This window comes from Stegostoma tigrinum, chromosome 1 (genome assembly GCF_030684315.1).
Source record: "Stegostoma tigrinum isolate sSteTig4 chromosome 1, sSteTig4.hap1, whole genome shotgun sequence".
Taxonomy (NCBI): domain Eukaryota; kingdom Metazoa; phylum Chordata; class Chondrichthyes; order Orectolobiformes; family Stegostomatidae; genus Stegostoma; species Stegostoma tigrinum.
This window is the reverse complement of record NC_081354.1, coordinates 157,873,645-157,895,541: the sequence shown is the minus strand read 5'-3', so window position 1 is coordinate 157,895,541 and position 21,897 is coordinate 157,873,645. Positions and strand designations below refer to the sequence as shown.

General features: G+C 42.1%; 1 protein-coding gene across 1 annotated transcript in view; it reads right to left on the bottom strand.

Annotated features, from left to right (window-relative positions):
* Window positions 1-14,588: 14,588 nt before the first annotated feature.
* The window catches only part of LOC125456064 (RNA-binding E3 ubiquitin-protein ligase MEX3C), a 45,217-nt gene continuing 37,908 nt past the window's right edge, over window positions 14,589-21,897 (bottom strand). The window contains exon 2 of the mRNA XM_048538733.2: window positions 14,589-21,030. Within this exon, the coding sequence (XP_048394690.2) occupies window positions 19,772-21,030 (1,259 nt within the window). The 3' untranslated portion in view covers window positions 14,589-19,771. The remainder of the gene's footprint in view (window positions 21,031-21,897) is intronic.

Genomic DNA, 21,897 nt, shown 5'->3' with positions numbered 1-21,897 from the left:
TCTCCCAGAACATTAGCCTGGATTGCTGGTCCAATAGAAGTACTCCAGTGACCACACCATAGTGCCACCATCTCTCATTTGTGTTACCTTTGGCGAGTTTGTTCTTTTAGACAACCATATTTCATTCTGTCCATGATTTTATGAGTGTGACTTTTTAGATGTTAATTTTTCCAGTTTTTTTTCTCTGATCCAATTCTGTGTGTAAATTACTGTCTTACTCATTTATGAAGTCCTGATGGCAGCACTAATTATCCTTTCTCTGCTAGTTTGGTATCTGGGCAGTCTGTCCCACTGCTACTTTATCTTCCTGTCCCAGTACTCTCATAGCATCCTATGAAGTGGAACCCTCCTTTCTACATCAGTCCTTCAGTGATATGATCCCCTTTGTAATATGCCTTTTTTCTTTTGGCCATTAATGATGATGGGATAGTGTAGGGGGAGGGGCTTAGATTAGTTCACAGGTCAGTGCAGCATCGAGGGCCAGAGGGCCTGTTCTGCACTGTATTGTTCTATGTTCTAACGTAATGTTTGTGTCACAATGACAGTAAGCACAGATCCTCGGTCGAGACTGACGCACAACTTCTAAGCAAAATTGAATCTTGAAAACCAGAGAATTTTCAGTTGGGTATCGTTAAGCAGACGTGTTAACTGAAATGTTACTTTAGAATATCATTGTACTTGGAGATACAGCCTGGATGTTTTGGAATCAAAACTTCACACTGCTAAGGCTGCTACAGGAAAATTATTAAGAACACAGACTGCATTACTGATGTCACTGAATCTGAACTACTTTCAGAGCAAAGTTTTGACTCATTTGTGAGTGTGACAAAGCTACACTAGCTTATGTGAAGAGCGATAGCCTTTACCTTTTTGTCTAAAGCCCCTCTTGTCAAAGTTTGAGAGTTGAAAACTCCTTGGAAAACTACACAGCTGCAATTGCAAGGTTCTTAAAAGGAGAGGGATATATTGCTGCGACCTAAGACAGCTATTGGGAGAATTCTGAATTAATTTGACAGTCTTCAGATAGGGCTAGCTGAATTTTATCTGACTCACACAGGAAATCCTGTACTAACAACTTTTGGGGCAGTCCAAAAGCTTCTGCTAGTATTGTTCACATCCACAAATTGGCTCCTGGGTAGCTGAACAATCAGCTAGCTGTTCTCAGTCTGGCCTTTAGTGTCCACATTCCAATCAGCTACCTGGTGCCAGCTGAGTCTCACTTTGCAGATGAGCTAGCCCCAGGAGATGTGAGCAATCAGTCCCCCCCCCCACCCCGCCCCCGTTTCAACAGAACAAGTCTACACATGACCCATGATGAGTTTCAATGACTTGTGTTTTAAAAGTACAGCAATTCCTTTCTTCAGTCTTTTGTTGTGAAAGTCCTTTTCCCAATTCTGTCCATAACCAAAAATAAAGTAAAATAAAATGATCAGAGATAATGGGAACTGCAGATGCTGGAGATTCCAAGATAATAAAATGTGAGGCTGGATGAACACAGCAGGCCAAGCAGCATCTCAGGAGCACAAAAGCTGACGTTTCGGGCCTAGACCCTTCATCAGAGAGGGGGATGGGGGGAGGGAACTGGAATAAATAGGGAGAGAGGGGGAGGCGGACCGAAGATGGAGAGTAAAGAAGATAGGTGGAGAGAGTATAGGTGGGGATGTAGGGAGGGGATAGGTCAGTCCAGGGAAGACGGACAGGTCAAGGAGGTGGGATGAGGTTAGTAGGTAGCTGGGGGTGCGGCTTGGGGTGGGAGGAAGGGATGGGTGAGAGGAAGAACTGGTTAGGGAGGCAGAGACAGGTTGGACTGGTTTTGGGATGCAGTGGGTGGGGGGGAGGAGCTGGGCTGGTTGTGTGGTGCAGTGGGGGGAGGGGATGAACTGGGCTGGTTTAGGGATGCAGTAGGGGAAGGGGAGATTTTGAAACTGGTGAAGTCCACATTGATACCATATGGCTGCAGGGTTCCCAGGCGGAATATGAGTTGCTTCCAAGATAATAAAATGTGAGGCTGGATGAACACAGCAGGCCAAGCAGCATCTCAGGAGCACAAAAGCTGACGTTTTGGGCCTAGACCCTTCATCAGAGAGGGGGAATCCAAGATAATAAAATGTGAGGCTGGATGAACACAGCAGGCCAAGCGATAATAAAATGTGAAGCTGCAGCCATATGGTATCAATGTGGACTTCACCAGTTTCAAAATCTCCCCTTCCCCTACTGCATCCCTAAACCAGCCCAGTTCATCCCCTCCCCCCACTGCACCACACAACCAGCCCAGCTCTTCCCCCCCACCCACTGCATCCCAAAACCAGTCCAACCTGTCTCTGCCTCCCTAACCGGTTCTTCCTCTCACCCATCCCTTCCTCCCACCCCAAGCCGCACCCCCAGCTACCTACTAACCTCATCCCACCTCCTTGACCTGTCCGTCTTCCCTGGACTGACCTATCCCCTCCCTACCTCCCCACCTATACTCTCCTCTCCACCTATCTTCTTTACTCTCCATCTTCGGTCCGCCTCCCCCTCTCTCCCTATTTATTCCAGTTCCCTCTCCCCATCCCCCTCTCTGATGAAGGGTCTAGGCCCGAAACGTCAGCTTTTGTGCTCCTGAGATGCTGCTTGGCCTGCTGTGTTCATCCAGCCTCACATTTTATTATCTTAAAATAAAATGATGAGGACTTTATACTCGTTAAATTAACGTCTTGTTGTGACCAAAATGTTGAGATGTGGAAAGGAATCTGTTCACGCCTTCCTAATTAGGTTGTTATAGTGCACTAACTGAGAATCTAGAACATAGAACATTACAGCACAGTACAGGCCCTTCGGCCCTCGATGTTGTGCTGACCTTCATACTGATCTGAAGCCCATCTAACCTACACTATTCCATGTATGTCTATATGCTTGTCCAATGATGACTTAAATGTACCTAAAGTTGGCGAATCTACTACCGTTGCAGGCAAAGCGTTCCACTCCCTTACTACTCTCTGAGTAAAGAAACTACCTCTGACATCTGTCCTATATCTTTCCCCCCTCAATTTAAAGCTATGCCCCCTCGTGCTCGCCATCACCATCCTAGGAAAAAGGCTCTCCCTATCCACCCTATCTAACCCTCTGATTATTTTGTATGTTTGAATTAAGTCACCTCTCAACCTTCTTCTCTCTAATGAAAACAGCCTCAAGTCCCTCAGCCTTTCCTCGTAAGACCTTGCCTCCATACCAGGCAACATCCTAGTAAATCTCCTCTGCACCCTTTCCAAAGTCTCCACATCCTTCTTATAATGCGGTGACCGGAACTGTACACAATACTCCAAGTGCGGCCGCACCAGAGTTTTGTACAGCTGCAGCATAACCTCTTGGTTCTGGAACTCAATCCCTCTATTAATAAAAGCTAAAACACTGTATGCCTTCTTAACAGCCCTGTCAACCTGGGTGGCAACTTGCAAGGATCTGTGTACATGGACACCGAGATCTCTCTGCTCATCTACACTACCAAGAATCTTATCATTAGCCCAGTGCTTTGCCTTCCGGTTACTCCTACCAAAGTGCATCACCTCACACTTGTCTGCATTAAACTCCATTTGCCACCTCTCAGCCCAGCTCTGCAGCTTATCTATGTCTCTCTGTAACCTACAGCATCCTTCATCACTATCCACAACTCCACCGACCTTAGTGTCATCTGCAAATTTACTAACCCATCCTTCTACGCCCTCATCGAAGTCATTTATAAAAATGACAAACAGCAGTTGACCCAACACCGACCCTTGCGGTACACCACGAGTAACTGGTCTCCAGGATGAACATTTCCCATCAACTACCACCCTCTGTCTCCTTTCAGCAAGCCAATTTCCGATCCAAACTGCTATATCTCCCACAATCCCATTCCTCCGCATTTTGCCCAATAGCCTACTGTGGGGAACCTTATCGAACGCCTTGCTGAAATCCATATACCCTACATCAACCGGTTTACTTTCATCTACCTGTTTGGTCACCTTCTCAAAGAACTCAATAAGGTTTGAGAGGCACGACCTTCCCTTCACAAAACCGTGCTGACTGTCCCTAATCAATTTATTCTTTTCTAGATGATTATAAATCCTATCTCTTATAACCTTTTCCAACACTTTACCAACAACTGAGGTAAGGCTCACTGGTCTATAATTTAATTTAAATTACTAATATAGTAATGCATAAACCAGTTTCTACAAAGTGTGGTGAAGGTGTTGATCTGGTAAAGAAACTGAATTGCACGTTAAGCATCCATTGGCAACCTTCGTAGCTTTGCTGTTTGCAAGTTAAAACTGTGTGCAATATAGTCATCCATCATTCTGTCTAATTGTACAACCTGGGAGGTGTGCTGCAGCAACACTGGAAGAGATTTTGTATCTGGGACACTGACAATCATATCCGTGGCTCCTTAAGGGTTCATGATTTATTTAAAATCTACTGTAATAAGTTTAATTTCTAATTAAGAGGATTTCAAACTTTGCAGTATAATAATGTGACGTCTTAATTACTATTACTTTGTCAGTGTGTACCACAAATAAATTTTGGACGTAGTTTGATTAGATTTTGCTCAATGTGATCAAGTGCTTTCATGTTAACTATGACCTTATTTGACACCATGTTCTGACAAATGCTTTAGGAAACCCTCAACAGTGTCTGTGGTGATACTGTTAGTGTTTCAAGCAGCAGAGTGAGGCAGTAAAGATGATGGCTGTTCAATTTCTAGTCTGGTAAGTTTCCTAATGTGGCAGTGGCAGGTTGGAGCCAAATGTGTGTCAGGTGTCTCACTACAGAGAGAAACACTCTTTGGGATATTCCAGCAGTTTTCTTGCTGGCTGAGACATTCACACCTTTATATGACTCTGAAAACTAATAAATGTGAAGCATGACCAATGGAAAAAGCTGAGATAACAAAGTGTGAAGCTGGATGAACACAGCAGGCCAAGCAGCATCTTAGGAGCACAAAAGCTGACGTTTCGGGCCTAGAAGGGTCTAGGCCTGAAACATCAGCTTTTGTGCTCCCGTTATCTCTAATACAATGGAAAAAGCTGTCTCCTTCTGAAGTCAACTAAAGATATTAGACATGGAAAGATCAAATGCTGGAGAAACTCAGCAAGCCTGGCATCATCTGAGAAGAGAAAAACAGAATTAATGTTTCGAGTCCATCTTGCCGTGAGGCAGTGTGCTACATCAATCTCACACTGCACCATGTAGCAGCTTTCACAGCAAACACAGCATTGCAGCAAGGAGGCAGCTATGTCTCAAAGTCTACTAACTATGATGAGTCAAAATACAGAAGGGAGAAAGAGGGCTTGGTGATGTGGTGCAATGAAAACAATCTCTCTCTCGACGTCAGCAAAACTAAAGAACTAATCATCGACTTCAGAAAGAAAGGAGAGAACACACCCCCCACCCATATCAATGGAACTGAGGTTGAGAGGGTGAAGAGCATCACATTCCTTGGTGTGATCATAACCGACGACCTGTCCTGGACTTATCATGTAAATGCAACAGTCAAAAAGGTGCAACAACGTCTCTTCTTCCTTAGCTGGCTCAGGAAATTTGCAACGTCCGTAAGGTCCCTCACCAACTTCTACAGATGCATCACTGAAAGTGTACTGTCCGGGTGTATAACGGCTTGGTGCGGCAAGTGCTCTGCCTAGGGCCGTAAGAAACTGCAGAAGGTGGTGAGCACAGCCCAGACCATCACAGAAGCCAACCTTCCATCCATGGACTCCATTTACTCAGCTCGCTGCTCCTGAAAGACAGACAACATCATCAAAGACCCGGCACACCTGGGAATGACCTTCTACAACCTCCTCCGCCAGGCAGAGGCTACAAAAGCCTGAAGTACGCACAAGCAAGTTCAGGAACAGCTTCTTTCCTGCCATTATCAGACTATTGAATGGACTCTAGCCTCAAATAATGTAACTGCAATGTAACCTGTATGTCTCTAAGTCCTTTTGATCTGTACATCCTTTGCTTGCTGCTTGTGGACAAGGCTTTTCCCTGTATTTCAGTATACATGACAATCAATCAATTAACATCAATCAAGTCTCAAGGGAGTTGTCAAAGTTCATTAGGGGCCACTGCACAAAACTGAAGGGCAGCCTCCCATATCAGTCCAAGTCATTCGTCACTGTCGGGGGCGGGGTCTGTTACTCATGCAGGAGGGGAGCTCCACACACAGTCAAAAGGCTTCAGGCTGGGGAGTGGAGTCAGTAGAAAACCACAACTGCCATAGCCAAGGTCGGGGGGCAAGGTGGCCAGTTGCAGTTCGTGTGAACTGGTTGGATGGGGACCTGAGGAGGCACAAAGACAATGGGGTTTGCAGAAAAGGTGACTGGGAATGGGATGTGGTTGTTCAGGGTTTCGCCAACATGTAGAGGCAGAGGCTGGAAGGCATCGTCTGAGGAGCACTCCCTGTTACCTTCCATGGTGCTGGAAATTGAAAGAGTACAATGGCAAAGGAAACGGCTGTGACAATACTGAGTGGGCGGGGAACTTATTCAATCTGTGAGGGAAGAGGATGCAGGACCCACGAATGTTAGAGTTTTTAAAAGGAAACAACATTGCACACAGATCTATGCTGTGGACGGGGCACCAACCTGTAGGGAATTCTAATCCCAAGCCATCCTATTGCAATGTGTGGCTCCCTCCTGGAGCACCTGGCAGCCTGAGACAATGTAGACCACCTCATTCACACCAACACTGAGGCCAGGCAAAGAATGGGGATGTTGCAGGATGATGGATAGTGGTGTCAGCGGTACCCATTGTTCTGTATATACCTTGGTCCTCTTGCTTACAGATATTGCAGAGGCTCTCAATACTAACGTTGATCCATGGTACATCCTGTATGAAAGTTAAGCTATGCACATTGCTGGCACAGTAACATTCAGGACTATAAGCAATCAGTTGTAAGGTCAAAGTAGTACTTTAGTGTAGTAGGTTGGAAACGTACCTGCATCAAGTTTTCTTCCTCTTCCTCTGACTGTGTCACAGTGTGGTCCCTGGTTCCACAGCTGGGCTGCTTGGGCCTGGAGCCCGTTGGCCTGGGAGATTTGGTTGGTTAACTCCTGGAAAGCCAGATATCCTGAACTGTTCTCAGTTTGAACTTCCAAATGTTGGAGAGGAACAGAAAGAGTGGAGAGTGCAGACCAGGCACCTCTGGAGTGTCCTGAGTGGAAATTCCTGAGACATTCAAACTTGTTTCTTCCTCTGGCTGGTATCTCTTGGCCTCACCCTGCCTCCTTGTGAGGACGAGGAACACTGAATGCTCGCCACATTCTCATCCTCTGATGCCATGCCTTCAGTGCTGAAGTGTGTGCACCTTTCCAACACCGCCAGAGGGTGCGGGACCTGGTTCTCCACAGCAATGTGACTCTCTGCACTGCAACAGCTTCTGGACAATGACATTGCGTCCCATATACCTGCCTGCCACTCCTCCATGTAGACCAAAGTACCACAGGGTCCTCTCCTGCCTGGAGTTGAGCAGATGCTTAGGGTTAGACAGTCCTCCAAGTGCCAATAGTTGGGAGTATACCTTCCTCAGCCAGTTTTGGAGTGGTTGAATTGAGAGGCTCACCAGACTCTGCTCACCAAATGTTCTACACTGGCATTGCCACTGAGGTGTCTGCATTTGAGCTGGTCAGGGGTCTAGGAACCAACCTCGATGAGGGTGCCCATGATGCCTAGGTACTCTTGTCCTCGGAGGTTGAGGTGGTGGCTTCTGGGGCATTTGGTTGTTTCTCTGTGGAGCTGTTGAATATTCTGAAGATTTCCATAAGATGCAAGTGTGTGAAGACACCATGTCTAATGTTGAGGTGTTGTGCAATGAATGATTCTGACAGTGGAGTTGCTGTGAGAATCACAATAGAATGAAGAGGCCTTCCTCAGCGAGTGGGAGTGTTTTTTTTTATTCATTTGTGGGATGTGGGCATTGCTGGTGGGCCAGCATTTATTGCCCATCCTTAACTGCCCTTGAGAAAGTGGCAGTGAGCTGCCCTCTTGAACTGCTGCAGACCATGTGCTGTGGTTTGAGCCTCAATTCTTTTAGAGAGGGGATTTCATGATTTTGACTCAACAGCAGTGAAGGAATGACGATATATTTCCAAGTCAGGGTGGTGAGTGGCTTGAAGGGGTGGTCCTATGTATCTGCTGCCCTTGTCTTTCCAGATGGAAGTGGTCATGGATTTGGAAGAAGCTGTCCAAGGATCTGAGGTGAATTTCTGCAGTGCTTCTTATTGATAGTACACACTGCTCTAACGAGCATTGGTGGTGGAAGGAGTGGATGTTTGTTGATGTGGTTCCAATAAAGCAGGTCGCTTTGTCCTGGATGGTGTCAAACTTCTTGAGTGTTATTGGAGCCGCACCCATGCAGGGAAGTGGACAATATTCTACCACATTCTTGACTTGTGCCTTGCAGATGTTGGACAAGTTTTGAGGAATCAGGAAGTGTTACTTGCCCCAGTATTCTTAACCTCTGACCTGCTCTTGTAACTACAGCGTTACTGGACCCGAAACGTTAATTCGGATTTTTTTTTCAGATGCTGCCAGACCTGCTGAGCTTTTCCAGCAACTTCTGTTTGTGTATGTGGCTAATTATCTCCCTCAACCTTAAACCCTCACTCAATGTGATCACATTTGATATCAAACTATTTGAATATGTAAAACCCTTGCAAGATGCAATTATAACTCACATTGTTAAATTGTAAGTTGCCCCTTGGCTACATGGTATGTATGAAATGTTGTGAAAGAGCCTTAAATTTGTCTGAGGACTTGGGTTATAATGAAACACTCATTAGTTGCCTTCCCTGTCAAACTGTTAAGTTTTAATGTTTTTCGCTATTTTACTAGCTAGGCCAAGAACAGTAATGCTTTACTTTTAACTTTGTTTCTCAATGTGACGATTTGTACTGAAGTTTTTTTTACAAAGGTAGCTTTGTACTTCAAGTGGTACCGTGTGCTGACATTATACACTTTTCACTGTAGTCCTGTACTTGAGTACGTGACAATAACCTTACATTAGCTTAAATCAAATGAAAATGTGGTCCATTTGGTAGGATATGGCAAGAAAACATCTGGGCTTCATGGTGAGAATGCCCTCCAAAAAACACTCTGCAACTTCTATAGCCACAAAAACAAAGCATTAGATTCAGCCCTTTATATCTGTTTTCATGGAGAAAGATATTAAAAATCTCAGAGAAATAACAGTTTCAAGAGACTGGTGAGAATCAGAAAGTGAGTTAAATTAGTATTAGTAAAAATGTCTGTTTGGAGAAATTATCAGGACCGAAAATTGACAAATCTCCGGGATCTGATGATCTACATTCCAGAGTGTTGGCTAGAGAGATAATAGATGCATTGGTGATCATCTTCAAAGTTTGATTTGGTTGGTAAATTGCATATGAGTAGGTTGCTTGATTAAGGTGTGTTTACATAGAAACACAGAAGATAGGTGCAGGAGGCGGCCATTCGGCCCTTCGATCATCCAACTCAATAACCTAATCCTGCTTTCTTCCCATAACCTTTGATCCCATTCACCCCAAATGCTATATCTAGTCACTCCTTGAATACATTTGATGTTTTGGCACCAACTACCTCCTGTGCCAATGAGTTCCACAGGCTCATTGGGTGAAGAAATGGTTCTCCATCTCTATTCTAAACAGTCTATATACTGTGAGCCTTGGTTCTGGACATATACACCATTGGAAACATCCTCCCTGCATCTACCCTGTCTAGTCCTGTTATAATTTTATAAGTCTCTAAGAGATCTCCCCTCTCTCTTCTGAACTCTAGCGAGAACAATCCCAGCCTCGCCAATCTCTCCTCTTTTGTCAGTCCCGCCATCTCCGGAATCAGCCTGGTAAACCTTCACTGCATTCCCTTGAGAGCAAGAACATCCTTCCTCAGGAAAGGAGACCAAAATTGCCCACAATATTCCAAGTGTGGCCCCATCAAGGCCCTGTATAACTGCAACAATACATCCCTGCTCCTGTACTTGAAACCTCTCACAATGAAGGCCAACATACCATTTGCCTTCTTTACCACCTAATGAACCTGCATGCTTACCTTCAGTAACTGGTGCACAAGGACACCCAGGTCCCACTGCACACTCCCCTCTCCTATTTACGGCCATTCAGATAGTAATCTGTTTATGTTTATTAGTTTCTTTTGAGTAAGGAAAGGTATTATCATACATTTCTATTAAATTTTTCATTAGACAACATATTAATTATAATTACTGTGGATATTTAAAATCAGGGAACAAATGTACAGGTAATTGAACAATGTACCTGAGTATTTATTATCATCAAGAAAAATACGGTTTCTCAAGCTGCACTTCAACTTCATCGGCTTTCAGTTGTAGTTTTTGTCACAGGAATTGTTTGCACTCCGCTGCTAGCAAGTTGTCAAAGTTAGCTTCAGTCTATTACGAAAAGTATCCTTCCACTGCTTCCCTCTGTCTCCTATGACTAAGCCAGTTGTATCCATCTTGCCAGCTCACCCCAATACCTTGTGACTTCATCTTTTGCACCAGTCTTCCCTGAGGGGCCTTGTCAAAGGCTTTACTGAAGTCCATGTGGCCAACATCAACGGCTTTCCCCTCATCAATCATCTTCATTACTTCCTGAAAAAAACTGAATCAAGCTAGTGAGGCATGACCTCCTCTGTACAAAACTTAAGTTGTCTATCACTAGTAAGTCCATTTGTTTCTAAATGTGCATAGATCTTGTCCCTGAGAATCTTTTCCAATATTTCCTTCCCACTGACATGAAACACTCAGGCCTGTCATTTCCAGGATTATCCCTGCTACCCTTCTTAAACAATGGGGCTGGTACTTCACCTGTGGTCAGAGAGGATACGGAGATGTCTGTGGATGCTCCAGGAATTTGTTCTCTTGCCTTCATCAATATTCTGGGATAGTTCTTATCAGGACCTGGGGACTTACCCATCTTAATACTTTTTAAGACGCACAACACCTCTTCCTTCTTACCAGCAACCTGGCTCAGAAACTCAGCACTCTCTTCTCTGAGATCATCGTCCATCAATTCCTTCTCTTTGATGAATATCAATGCAAAGTATTTATTTAGGACCTTACCTACCTCTTCTGGCTCCACACATAGATTCCCTCCTTTGTCTTTGAGTGGGCTAACCCTTTCTCTGGCTGCCCTCTTGCTTTTTATATATGTATAAAAATACTTGGAATTCTCCTTAATCCTGTTTGTTAACAATTTTTTCATGACCCCTTCTAGCTCTTCTAATTCCTTGTATAATTCAAGGGCTTCATCAGTTTTCATCCTCTCACGCCTTATGTATGCTTCATTTTCATTTCTGACCAAAGTCATAACATCTCTGGTCATCTAAGGTTCACATAACGTGACTCACCTATCCTTCATTCTTGCAGGAATGTGCCACTTGAGCTACCATTTGAAATACTCCTATATGTCTGATGTGGATTTACCCTCTAACAGCTGCGTTTAGTCAAAATTCTCTAGTTCCTGCCTAAAATATTGTTGTTCACCTTTGCCCAGTTTACCACCTTCACTTGAGGACTTCTGTTATCCCTATCCACGAGTAACCTAAAACTTGCAGTCAATACTCCTGTAATGTTGAAACTTCATTCAGCTGGCTGGGCTAATTTCCCAAAACCAGGTCCAGGATACCCTTTGCCTGGTTGGACTATTCACATATTTTGTGTCAACAATCTCTCCTGAAAGGTGCTTACGAGTGCTGCAACATCCAAGCCTTGAGCACACAGTGACTCCCAGTCACTATGTGGGAAATTAAAATCACCTACAATAACCCTGCTGTTTTTTTTTACATCTTTCCAAAAATCTGTTTACATATTCTTTCCTCATATACCCCAAGTATTGTGATTTCACCTTTCCAATAACAGGCTATTAACCTCTGCAATATAATTCCTATCACTGAGACATGTTGTAGAGGTGGGGGTGCACAGGATTGGCAGCTCAATAGTCTAGTGTCTTCGGACAAATCAAGGAAGCAGATATCAAAATTTGTAACAGTGAATCTATTACAGCAGTAAAAGGGATGGCATCTTAAAAGGCTCCTCCAATTAAGCCATGAGTGAAATTTAAAAACTGAAAAGAATCAACCACATTGCATGTAGTTCCCTAATACTTTGAGAGAGCAACAGATATGAGGCAAAATTTAGGGAAGTGTAAGAGTTATAGGGTAGTGGTTGTAGGGGATTTCAACTTCCCCACCATTAATTGGGTAGTCGTAGTATGAAAGGTTTACAAGGGTGTGGAATTCTTAAAATGCATCCAAGAAGATTTTAAACCAATTCAGGAAGCCCTTACAAGAGTCCCAGGCGAGTGGTTGAAATGTCAGTGGAGTAGCATTTGCAGAGTGATTATAGCTCCATAAGATCCAAGATTAACGGAAAAGGACAGAGAATGAAGCTGAATCAAACTCCAACTGGGAGAAAGCCGATCTTTGTACGATCGGTTTATGATTTGGCCAGAGTGGACTGGGTGCAGATACTTTCAAATAAATATCTCAGAACAGTGGAGAAGAAAGAAAAAGGTTGGAACCATCAAATCCTATAAAACTTAGAGGGATATGCAGCTTTGAATTTTGGGGGGTGGGGGTGGAAGGGGAAGGCAGACTAATGACAGATACTAAGGGCTCTAAACATCAGAAGCTCTCGAAGAGAATATGCAAAACAGAGCTTTAAATCAGCAGAGCTAAAAGGGAACATGAAATGATTCTGGTAGGTAAAATTAAAGAAGTTATTTCACAATTGCATTAAGTGTATTGAGGATAATGAGAGCAAGAGTAAGGCTCGTTAAATGATGATCACAGCAGTAATTTATGCATCAAGCCAGGCATGTAGATCGGATTAAAAATGAATATGGTGTGATGTTCTGTAGTGAAGAATGAAATGGATATATTGGAGAAATCAGTGAGAATGTCCATGATACAAATAAAAGAAATTGGTATAGAGAGAGGGGAAGGTTTCAAGTGGTATGCCAGTTGCAAGCAGATAAATCTTCAGGCCCAAATGAAACATTTCTCAGATTGCTCAGTGAGGCAATGGAGGAACTAGCAGTGGCACTTCAAAAATTTAATTTTCCTCTGGCCACAAAAGCGGTACCACTGGACTTGCAGACAGCCAACATAGCATCTTTGTTCAAGATGGGAGCAAGGGATAAACCAGAAAATTACAAGTCAGTCAGCATAACCTCAGTGGTGGGGGAGTAAACAATTTGAAAACAATTCTGAGGGACAAAACTAAATCCTGTCTCTCTAAATGCAGATTAATCAAGGACAGTCAGCATGGTTTTGTGAATGGAAGGTCATGTCTGGCCACTCAAGTTTTAGGTGTGTGTAGACAAGGACAATGCTTTGCTGAAGTCCAAGCAGATTGCATGCAAAGTTTTATCAAAAGCCTTAGGAGACTGATAGCAAAAGGTATGAACTCATGGGATCAAATTAAATTTGGCAAATCAGATTCACGATTGGCTGACCAGCAACAAGCAGAGGGTCATTGTTGACTGCTCTCTTTCTCTTCTCCCCCACCCACCCCATCCAAATCTGGAAGTCTATGTCCAGTAGGAGTCAGCTTTGGGTCCTTGCTGACCATGGGTTTATACAAATCATTGAGCGGAATATGGAAGGTTGATCAACAACAAGGTTAGAGAGAGGATACAAGATCTGGTGGGGTGCTAAATAGGAAGATGGCCTTCAATTGCTGGAGTTTATTGACAAGCTAATCAGTGGCAAATAGAACTCAAACCAGTTAAATTGAGGATATTCACTTCAAGGTAAAGGAACATGTGTACAGTAGGGCCCTAGGAAGCACTGTTGACTGAAGGGTTCTTGGTGTGCATACATACCATCCTTTAAGTTTTCAGGACAGTTAATTAATAAATACATTTGCCTTTTTCACCACTTAATCAAAGTAGAGTTTAAGGACAGTGTGGTCAGGGTGTTAGGAAACTTGAACTCAGTGCTTGTGAGGGTGGAGGAGACAGAAACTCTCAATATTGAAAGTAGCATTTAGATGGACACTTTTGACGCCAAAGTATATTAAAGTGTTGGAAACTGGCATTTGAATAGTGAGGCAGTTGTGTTTGATTGGTGAGGGCTGAATGGGCCAAAAAGTGCTGTTGATCTCTATGACAGAGTAGTAACAACACATGGTAAACAGTAGGTTTTTTTGGTCAAGGTACATTCCTGGTTAGCTAAATAAAATGGGAAGAACATTGAAGACTTCTGGAGCCTAAAAACAAAAACGTCTGTACGGTAGGCTTTGAAATTCCAGATAAAGTTGAAGGTTTTTGTTAGGTAATGGTATCAGGTATATGGAGCAAAAGCAAGTCAATGGAGTTCATAAGACTTTAATATGTTCACATTCAGATCAATGATTTGACTTAAGAGTAGAACAAGTTTAAGTGGATGAAAAGGTTTTTAATTTGCACTTTCCAGATTTAGTAAACAGTCTACACCTCAGCTTCTGCTCATGTTGTAGCCTACCTAACAATAATTACATAAACTGTGTGACTGATTCCAAGAGAAAACCACACAAAACAAAACCCAACAAAATGTTAATGGAAACCGTCTTTATTAAGTAACTTTTAATATCAGAAAAATAAAACTCTTATAATTCTCTTTACAGCAAATATATATCAGTGCTTTGGCCACATTAAGTTAAAGGCCCTTTATAAAATATATGGTTTTAAACTTTACTCAATAAATTGAATTCATCTCCCTATCACTTCCCTACATATACATAACAAACGAGGTGTAGTAAAATTAGCAAATACTAAATTCTATTGGTATGTTTTTGCCATTCTTGGTTTGTGTTTTTGATAGAAACAGTACACACATTGGTTATCTCCTTGGTTTGTCAATTATAGTGTACAATGCAATTTCAAGGGTTATAGATACAAAATACATGCTCAGGTGAACATTCGTTCATTACCTATTCCAAGATGGCAACTAGTGTTAATCTTAATACTGACATCAACTAGTCTACAAGCAAAAATTAGCAGTGAAGTTATGCATTACATCATAGATGCCGTCAAGGCAATTCTCATACTCAAAAGATCTCGAAATAAAAACCTTTATTTTTGTAAACTTTGAATACGAAATGTAACTTTTCAAGTGGAAATAAAAATAAAATTGTATATCTACTAGATGAATATATCTATATTTACAAGTACAGAAGTTAACTTGCCCTTGTTGAGTGGAGAACAAAAACCATTTTTGTATTGAAATAATGCTGTTGTACAGCAGTACAAGAAATGAAATTTACTAGACAGTCTTCTTCCCTTTAAGCAATTCCTCTGCTGCCAATTTCCACACCTCCCATTATCTGAAGGTACTGATTATTTGCCAAGGTTTGGATTTAGACATGCTGATTACTTCCCAACGTATCCAAGTAGCCAGCAACCATATACAGGCCTCAACACTGAATGTTAGCCAGACCACCACTTCAGAGATCAGTTAACTCAAGACAGACACTGATCTTGCTGCTCTGTATGGCACAACTACTCAAATTGCTGAGACTTAGACCTCTGCATGGTTTTGTTTCCTCTACATTAAGTGCAAAAGGATCGTTTATTCAAGTCAAATAATCAATTGAAGTGATTGGTTATCTCTGCCCTAATTTTCTCCCTGCTGTAATGCATCTTGCTCAAAAGTATGTGGAAAGAATAATCTGCATTGCAAAATTATTCCAACCCCTACACAAAGTGCAAAGGTACATTACATCCATACTGTATTTAAAATTACTAGCCTGGTCAAAGGACAGAAGTTCACTGAACTGATGCAGTCAATTAGTTGTTCTGGGACAAAACTAAGCTTCTAGAGTCCCTTCCTAACAACACTGCAGATGTATCAACTCCATATGGAGAGCAATGATGCAAATATAGCAGCTTACCACAATCTTCTAGGTTAATTAGGAGTGAACAATAAATACTGACCTGGCCAGCAATGCTCACATCAGTGAGAATATAAATTTAAAAATTAGGACTCAAGGACCAGGCTACATTATTCCCCCGAAAGTTTAAAATTTACAAGCTAATTTGAATCAATTAAATCCAGAAATTGTGAGCACTTCTCTTGATCCCCTCACTTGAAATTCAGTTTTGTCAGCTGGAAATAGCAAAAAAGTTTATATCCAGCTTCCAACCTCCTTTTACAACAAATCTCTCAGAATGAACATCTTGAAAACACAATTAAAAATTGAGATTTGGGAAACAGAAGAACGGTACAGCTTCATTTGTTTCAGGAACTGGAATGCAAAAACATCTAGAAAATTATAAAAATAAAAATAGTGCCAACCTACATTTCACAGTTTAAAGACAGCCCCTCCAGCAAACTGTTGGATGAAATCAGTCTGTCATCACAATCTTTTGACCACCTAACTCTCTGGTAGACCAAGACGTGAGGTAAAGGCCCATAAATCTCAGAGCTTCAGAGTTTGGAAACCAAGTCCAAGTCTTTATCATGCAGATAGGAAAAAATATTCAAAGTCTGCAAACCCAGAATTCAAATGTACCTTGCCACCAACAGCTTTCAGGAATCTTGTACAAAGACAATCTGCCCACATGGAAGTTTGACAAAATATTTTATCTGAGAATATACAGGTTACTGGAATTTTCTGTTGGAGGGTGGAGAAGGAAAGAAAAGTAGTGAGAACTTGAAACTTATATTCTAATGGAGCAGCTGGAAAGCTCTAGAAACGGAGAACACAAACTTTAAAAATTAAATAAAAGGCTATATCATTTACCATTTTGACTGCAGGATGCTCCTACAAAACTTAAAGCATATTCCCTCTCATATTCCCACTTGGCCAGTGGCTGCCTGATTTAAAGCTATAATGAATGAATCTCCAAACTGCCTGCCCAATATCTAGGCAAAAGACATTCCCCATGCTGGTCTGAAACTTGTACAGGGCATTTTGTAGTAATACTAATTTTAGACATGTATGTTTGTTAGCACTTCAAAATTTAAGGAAATATTTAGAAAAATAACATTCCAATTAATTACAAAATTAAATGCATTCCACATTTTACTTGTGTTGCCAACTTGATTTCTCATTGAGCATACACTTCACAATACCACATGCAAAACCTATTATTAAGCACATTAAAAAGCGACTGAGCTTGCATGTCCTGCTGCTAGGAAATCTATTATGAATCACAAATTTGGCTTTAACAACTAATACTAATCAGACAGATGCCCATACAACAACTGGTTGTCAGAAAGCAAAGTTGATCTCCAGTTGTTACAGATGTAAAATCAGTCAGGCTCATTTTTCCTAAACAGGATAAATTAAAACGTGATCCAGAAGTCAACATCTAACAAGTCTAGACATGCTTTTTCTTGTGCATCTTCCCCCCTGCCCTCCCAAACAACTGGATGTACAAGTTTCATCCAATCCAAATTCACCATTTCTGTAGAAAACACTCCTCTCTACATATAAATTCTGAAAAATGTGAAGGGTGTGGCTGATTCCATTAATTAGTCCTGTAACAACATGAGGCACATTACTCTCTGAACAGATCGAATTTCAGCAAATTGTGTAATGCGAGAATCACAAGTATGGCAATAAACATGCCAAATCATTTTATGTACTCAAATAAATCCAAAGAAAAATAACGCTGTTTTCCACAGGTCACACAACAACCCAATGCATCAAAACTGCAAGTAACACAGAAATGGTCCAATTAACCAACTGTTTTTCCTCTCAACAGCTAACTCATCAGTAGAGTTGATATTCAACAGCAAAGTCCACTGCAATACTACGGCTAAAGCAAGCAGCAGTTACATCAGGTAAATTTAACACAAGTGAGCGTTCTAATTGCTGGTATTACCTAAATCCTTAAAAAAAGTACCCCCAAAAGAACTACCAGTTCAAGGAGATCAGCACTCCAGCTGTCTTGGCAGATCAATTACCTTCAGTGGTAATAATTTCAGTTTAGATACAAGTGGCTAAATCTTGGGATACAAGGCCTTTTTAAGATTGTGAACTTAGAGATTCAGATATCATCACAAACCACCGAAGAAACATTTCCTGCAGTTTCCCTTAATGCAAGAATGAGGAAATTCTGAGTAATGTTACAAGATGAAGCGTGGTGGAATTTGAGTTAATAACTCTACCACCTGGATTCTCTACACCTGACTAGATGCCAGCCTTGGGTGATTCAGCAGTAAGGAACATCAAGCTCCCTTTAAAGAGGGGCTCACCAACATGTTTCTGAGTAACTTGCATGATAGAACTAACTACCCAAGCTCTTCATCAGCTTGGGTACACAGATAATGAGAACAGTAGTCATGTGTACAGGGTGTGAAATGAAGCAGCACTGTGCATTTACCTATGGGTATAAGGACAGTTCAGTTACAGCTGAAGCTGAATCATTCTTGGACAAATGACTCAGGTTGCTGAAAGTTTGAAACCTTTAACAGCAGGGCTTTGCAACAACTGAGGGGAACCAGCACATTATTGGTTAGTCCAAAATTGCTCACTTGTTGGAAGTCAGTCAATCACTCCATTAACAGTTTCCCCACAGGAAATGAACCACAAATCTACAGGAAGTCCTACTCAGAGTGCCAACAAACCATGCAAATGGGGGCAAATTACTTGGCTGACGATGGAGATCCCAAAAGGGAGAGGTTGATTCCTTATTTCTCTCCCTTCCAACCTCTTCCTCCTAAAGAACTGAAAACAAAAAAAAAAGTCCTTGCCTCAAAGTTAACATGAGATTTCGTGGTTTCACTGCACTGCAAATTACTTTTGTTTGCACATCCTGCACTTGGTCACCTTTAAGCTAGAAAAGAAATAGCATGTACTAAGACACACAAGACAAGTAATACAACACATGGCTGTAAAAACCTGGTTCAATTTGGTTCTCAAATGCATAATGCAAAATGTATCTACCACAAATGCAATCTATTCAACATTTCAAAAATGTTAGGTCATAAAACATTTGGGAGTGAGGGGAAGTGTAAGAGTGTGTGGGCGAACCTTTCATAACTCATTGAGTTACAATTCTCCAGCAGAAAACTAAACAAAACTCAATGTTTCACATACATTACACTATTTCAAGCATTTTATCCCCAATTTAACAATTTTCACTGCTGTACTTAAAGCCCGGAATAGGGTTCTATGGTGCAAGAAACCCTCCAGTATTTCATCCAAGTGCTTTTGCATGGATTGTGGCAAGGGATTGCGGGGGGTGCGAGAGGGCAAAGGAAGTCAACAACCTGTCAAACTACTTGTTATTGGATGTCACAAATTTCCATGAACTACTTCCGGTAGTAAGGAAAAAAAAGAACAAAAAACTATTTTATTTGCATTAGAATACTAGATTGGTAGATCTGTTAACTTGAGAGAGACTGCTAAATCAAATGGGGTGGTGGTTGAATGTGTGGCAAAAAATCCAGAACACGCATCCCTTGAAAAAGAAGGTGATGCAAGTGGCACAATTAAAGTGTCTTAAAACGCTCAAGAGCCACTTTCACTGTCAAGTACATTTTCAAATCCTGCATGTATATCCTCAAATAAATTGACCCACCTTGATTTGTGATCAATGAAATGAAATGAATTAACAGAAAAAAAGGTACTACCCAACTTTTTAAAATTTACAGGATACTCGTAGCCTAATCCTACGAATCCAACTACATAACAGTCACATTTTACCATTAGGAAGTTTTCAGACAAGTACCAACATACATTCTACCCTCCTTGCCCAATTATTCTATCCCACCCCTCCACACATCACCCCCTAACAATAGTCCATTAAGAGTAGATGCGAATGGCCTGAGTAACAGGGGTGTTGCATACTGGACACTTTGGGTCTTCTTTGTCGCAGATTCGGTTGGCACACTCCATACAGAAATGGTTGTGGCCACACGGCACCAGGGCTGCAATCACTTCACTTTCAAAGCAGACCACACAATCACGTTTGCCCCGGGCCATACCAGAGCCAGAGGAGTCGGTGGGTGAACCGGAAGTAGTGCTACCATTAGAGGAGGAGTAGCTTGTACCATTAGAGAAGGCAGAGATGTATACTGGAAGCTCAACTTGACTCGCCATGTTCAAAGGGTCACTGCATGGCCGCCTTGCAAGGGGGAACTCTATGTTTTCTATAAAGGTTGGTGATAGGCGTGGGGTTGTGGGTTGGCTGTCACGGGCTATTGTACCAGTTGTTGATTCATTACCAAAGCCAATAGGATTTGCTTGTTCGAATGGACACCAGATCACAGACTGAGTTGTGGCTGGAAGGGGATCAAAGGCAGGCGATTCAAACCCCAAATCTTCAGAACTCATGGTTGCAAATGATTCTCCAAACCAGAAACCACCTGCACTGAATGGACTTGTTGGACTGAAGTCAGTCATCTGGTTACTTCCAAAGTAGGAATCAGTTGATCCACTGCCAAGAGAGCTTGAACTGTCATTTCTGTAGCTGGACAGAAGTCTGTTGCGGGCAGGAGGAACGGAGCTCATCTTCCCCCAAGCAGAATCAAACGCACTGTTGTCAAAACTCACATCTGTGCCGTTGGAATGGAAGTCATTTTCTTCATTGATTTCAATATAATTGCCAGTACGAACAGCAATGTGCGCTTCTATCTCTTCCCGGGCTCTATCAACATTTTCAGGCATGCCAGTCACTTCAAACACTGGCTCTTTATCACGGCTGGGAGTGACAATATATGTATGGGTTTGTTGCTGAATTCGCTTAATTGTGGCGCCCTTGGGCCCCACCACCAGACCTACTACACGGTAGGGCACTCGTACCTGAATGGTGGTTTGCCCAGGTAGACTTGGGGTTCCAGGTACAGAGAGGCCAGCTAGACCAGATGTTGTCCCAGGCACTGCTCCATTTTTGTTTCTTGATGCACGTATCATTGAGAAGTGTTCTGCAGCTGAAATGATCTCTCTTTTAGCCATAGCAACGTCCTCCTTTCTCCCAGTGACGACAAAAATGGGCTCCTCTCCTCTAACTGGAGTCTTGATGTAAGTGTTGGTTTTTGCTCGCAGGGCCTTGATTTTGCAACCTTCAGACATTAAGTGATGATGGTGGGGAAGTGGAAAGAGGATGAAAAAAAATAAAGTTAGTACAACTTCTAAATATACAATAAAGATAAATGTCTGCATTTGCAACATACCAAAATATGCTTCTCCAAAAAGTACTCTTTAATTTCAGTGTGTAATCATAAGTTAGATTTTCTACTTAGAAAAGGCTTCATAACAGTCAAAGGAGAAATTTATGCACAAATAATTGCAGCCCATTCCCATTAAAGGACACTTGCTGCACAACTAACACATCCAAATTTAATCACTTCACTCTTTAGTACAAATGAGTGGCAGAAGAATCATGGGGAAGAGATAAAGGAATTAAATGTAGGGCTATAACCTACAATGATAACTGAATAGGTTGATTAGAAAATAGATACAGGCACAGCAGCAGGCTCGAGTGCAATGGTTGCATCCCCAACTCTGAGCAGGTTGATTATGAAAATATCTATAGGTATAGAAACTTGTGGTATAGTGGTAGTGTCCCTACCTCTCAGCCAGGTGGTCTAGATTCAACTCCCACTTAACCCACAGCACTGTTAATAATACATCAGAACACGTCGATTTAAAAACATGGGAACAGAAGAAAGGTCTCTTGGCACAGCGGTAGTGCCCCTACTTCTGAACCAAGAGACCTGGGTTTAAGTCCCATGTGTTCCAGAGGGTGTAATAACAATTCTGAACAGGCTGGTTATGAAAGTGCCCAAAGAAGAGGAACTGTGACGTTCTTGAGCAGTTTGACACAAGTAGTGAGGTGGCACTGGAGGTTTTGGCAGGCTTAAAAATGGACAAATCTGCAGATGGGCTGTAACCCTTGGAGCTATCGGCGATCGGCGAGGAAATTACAG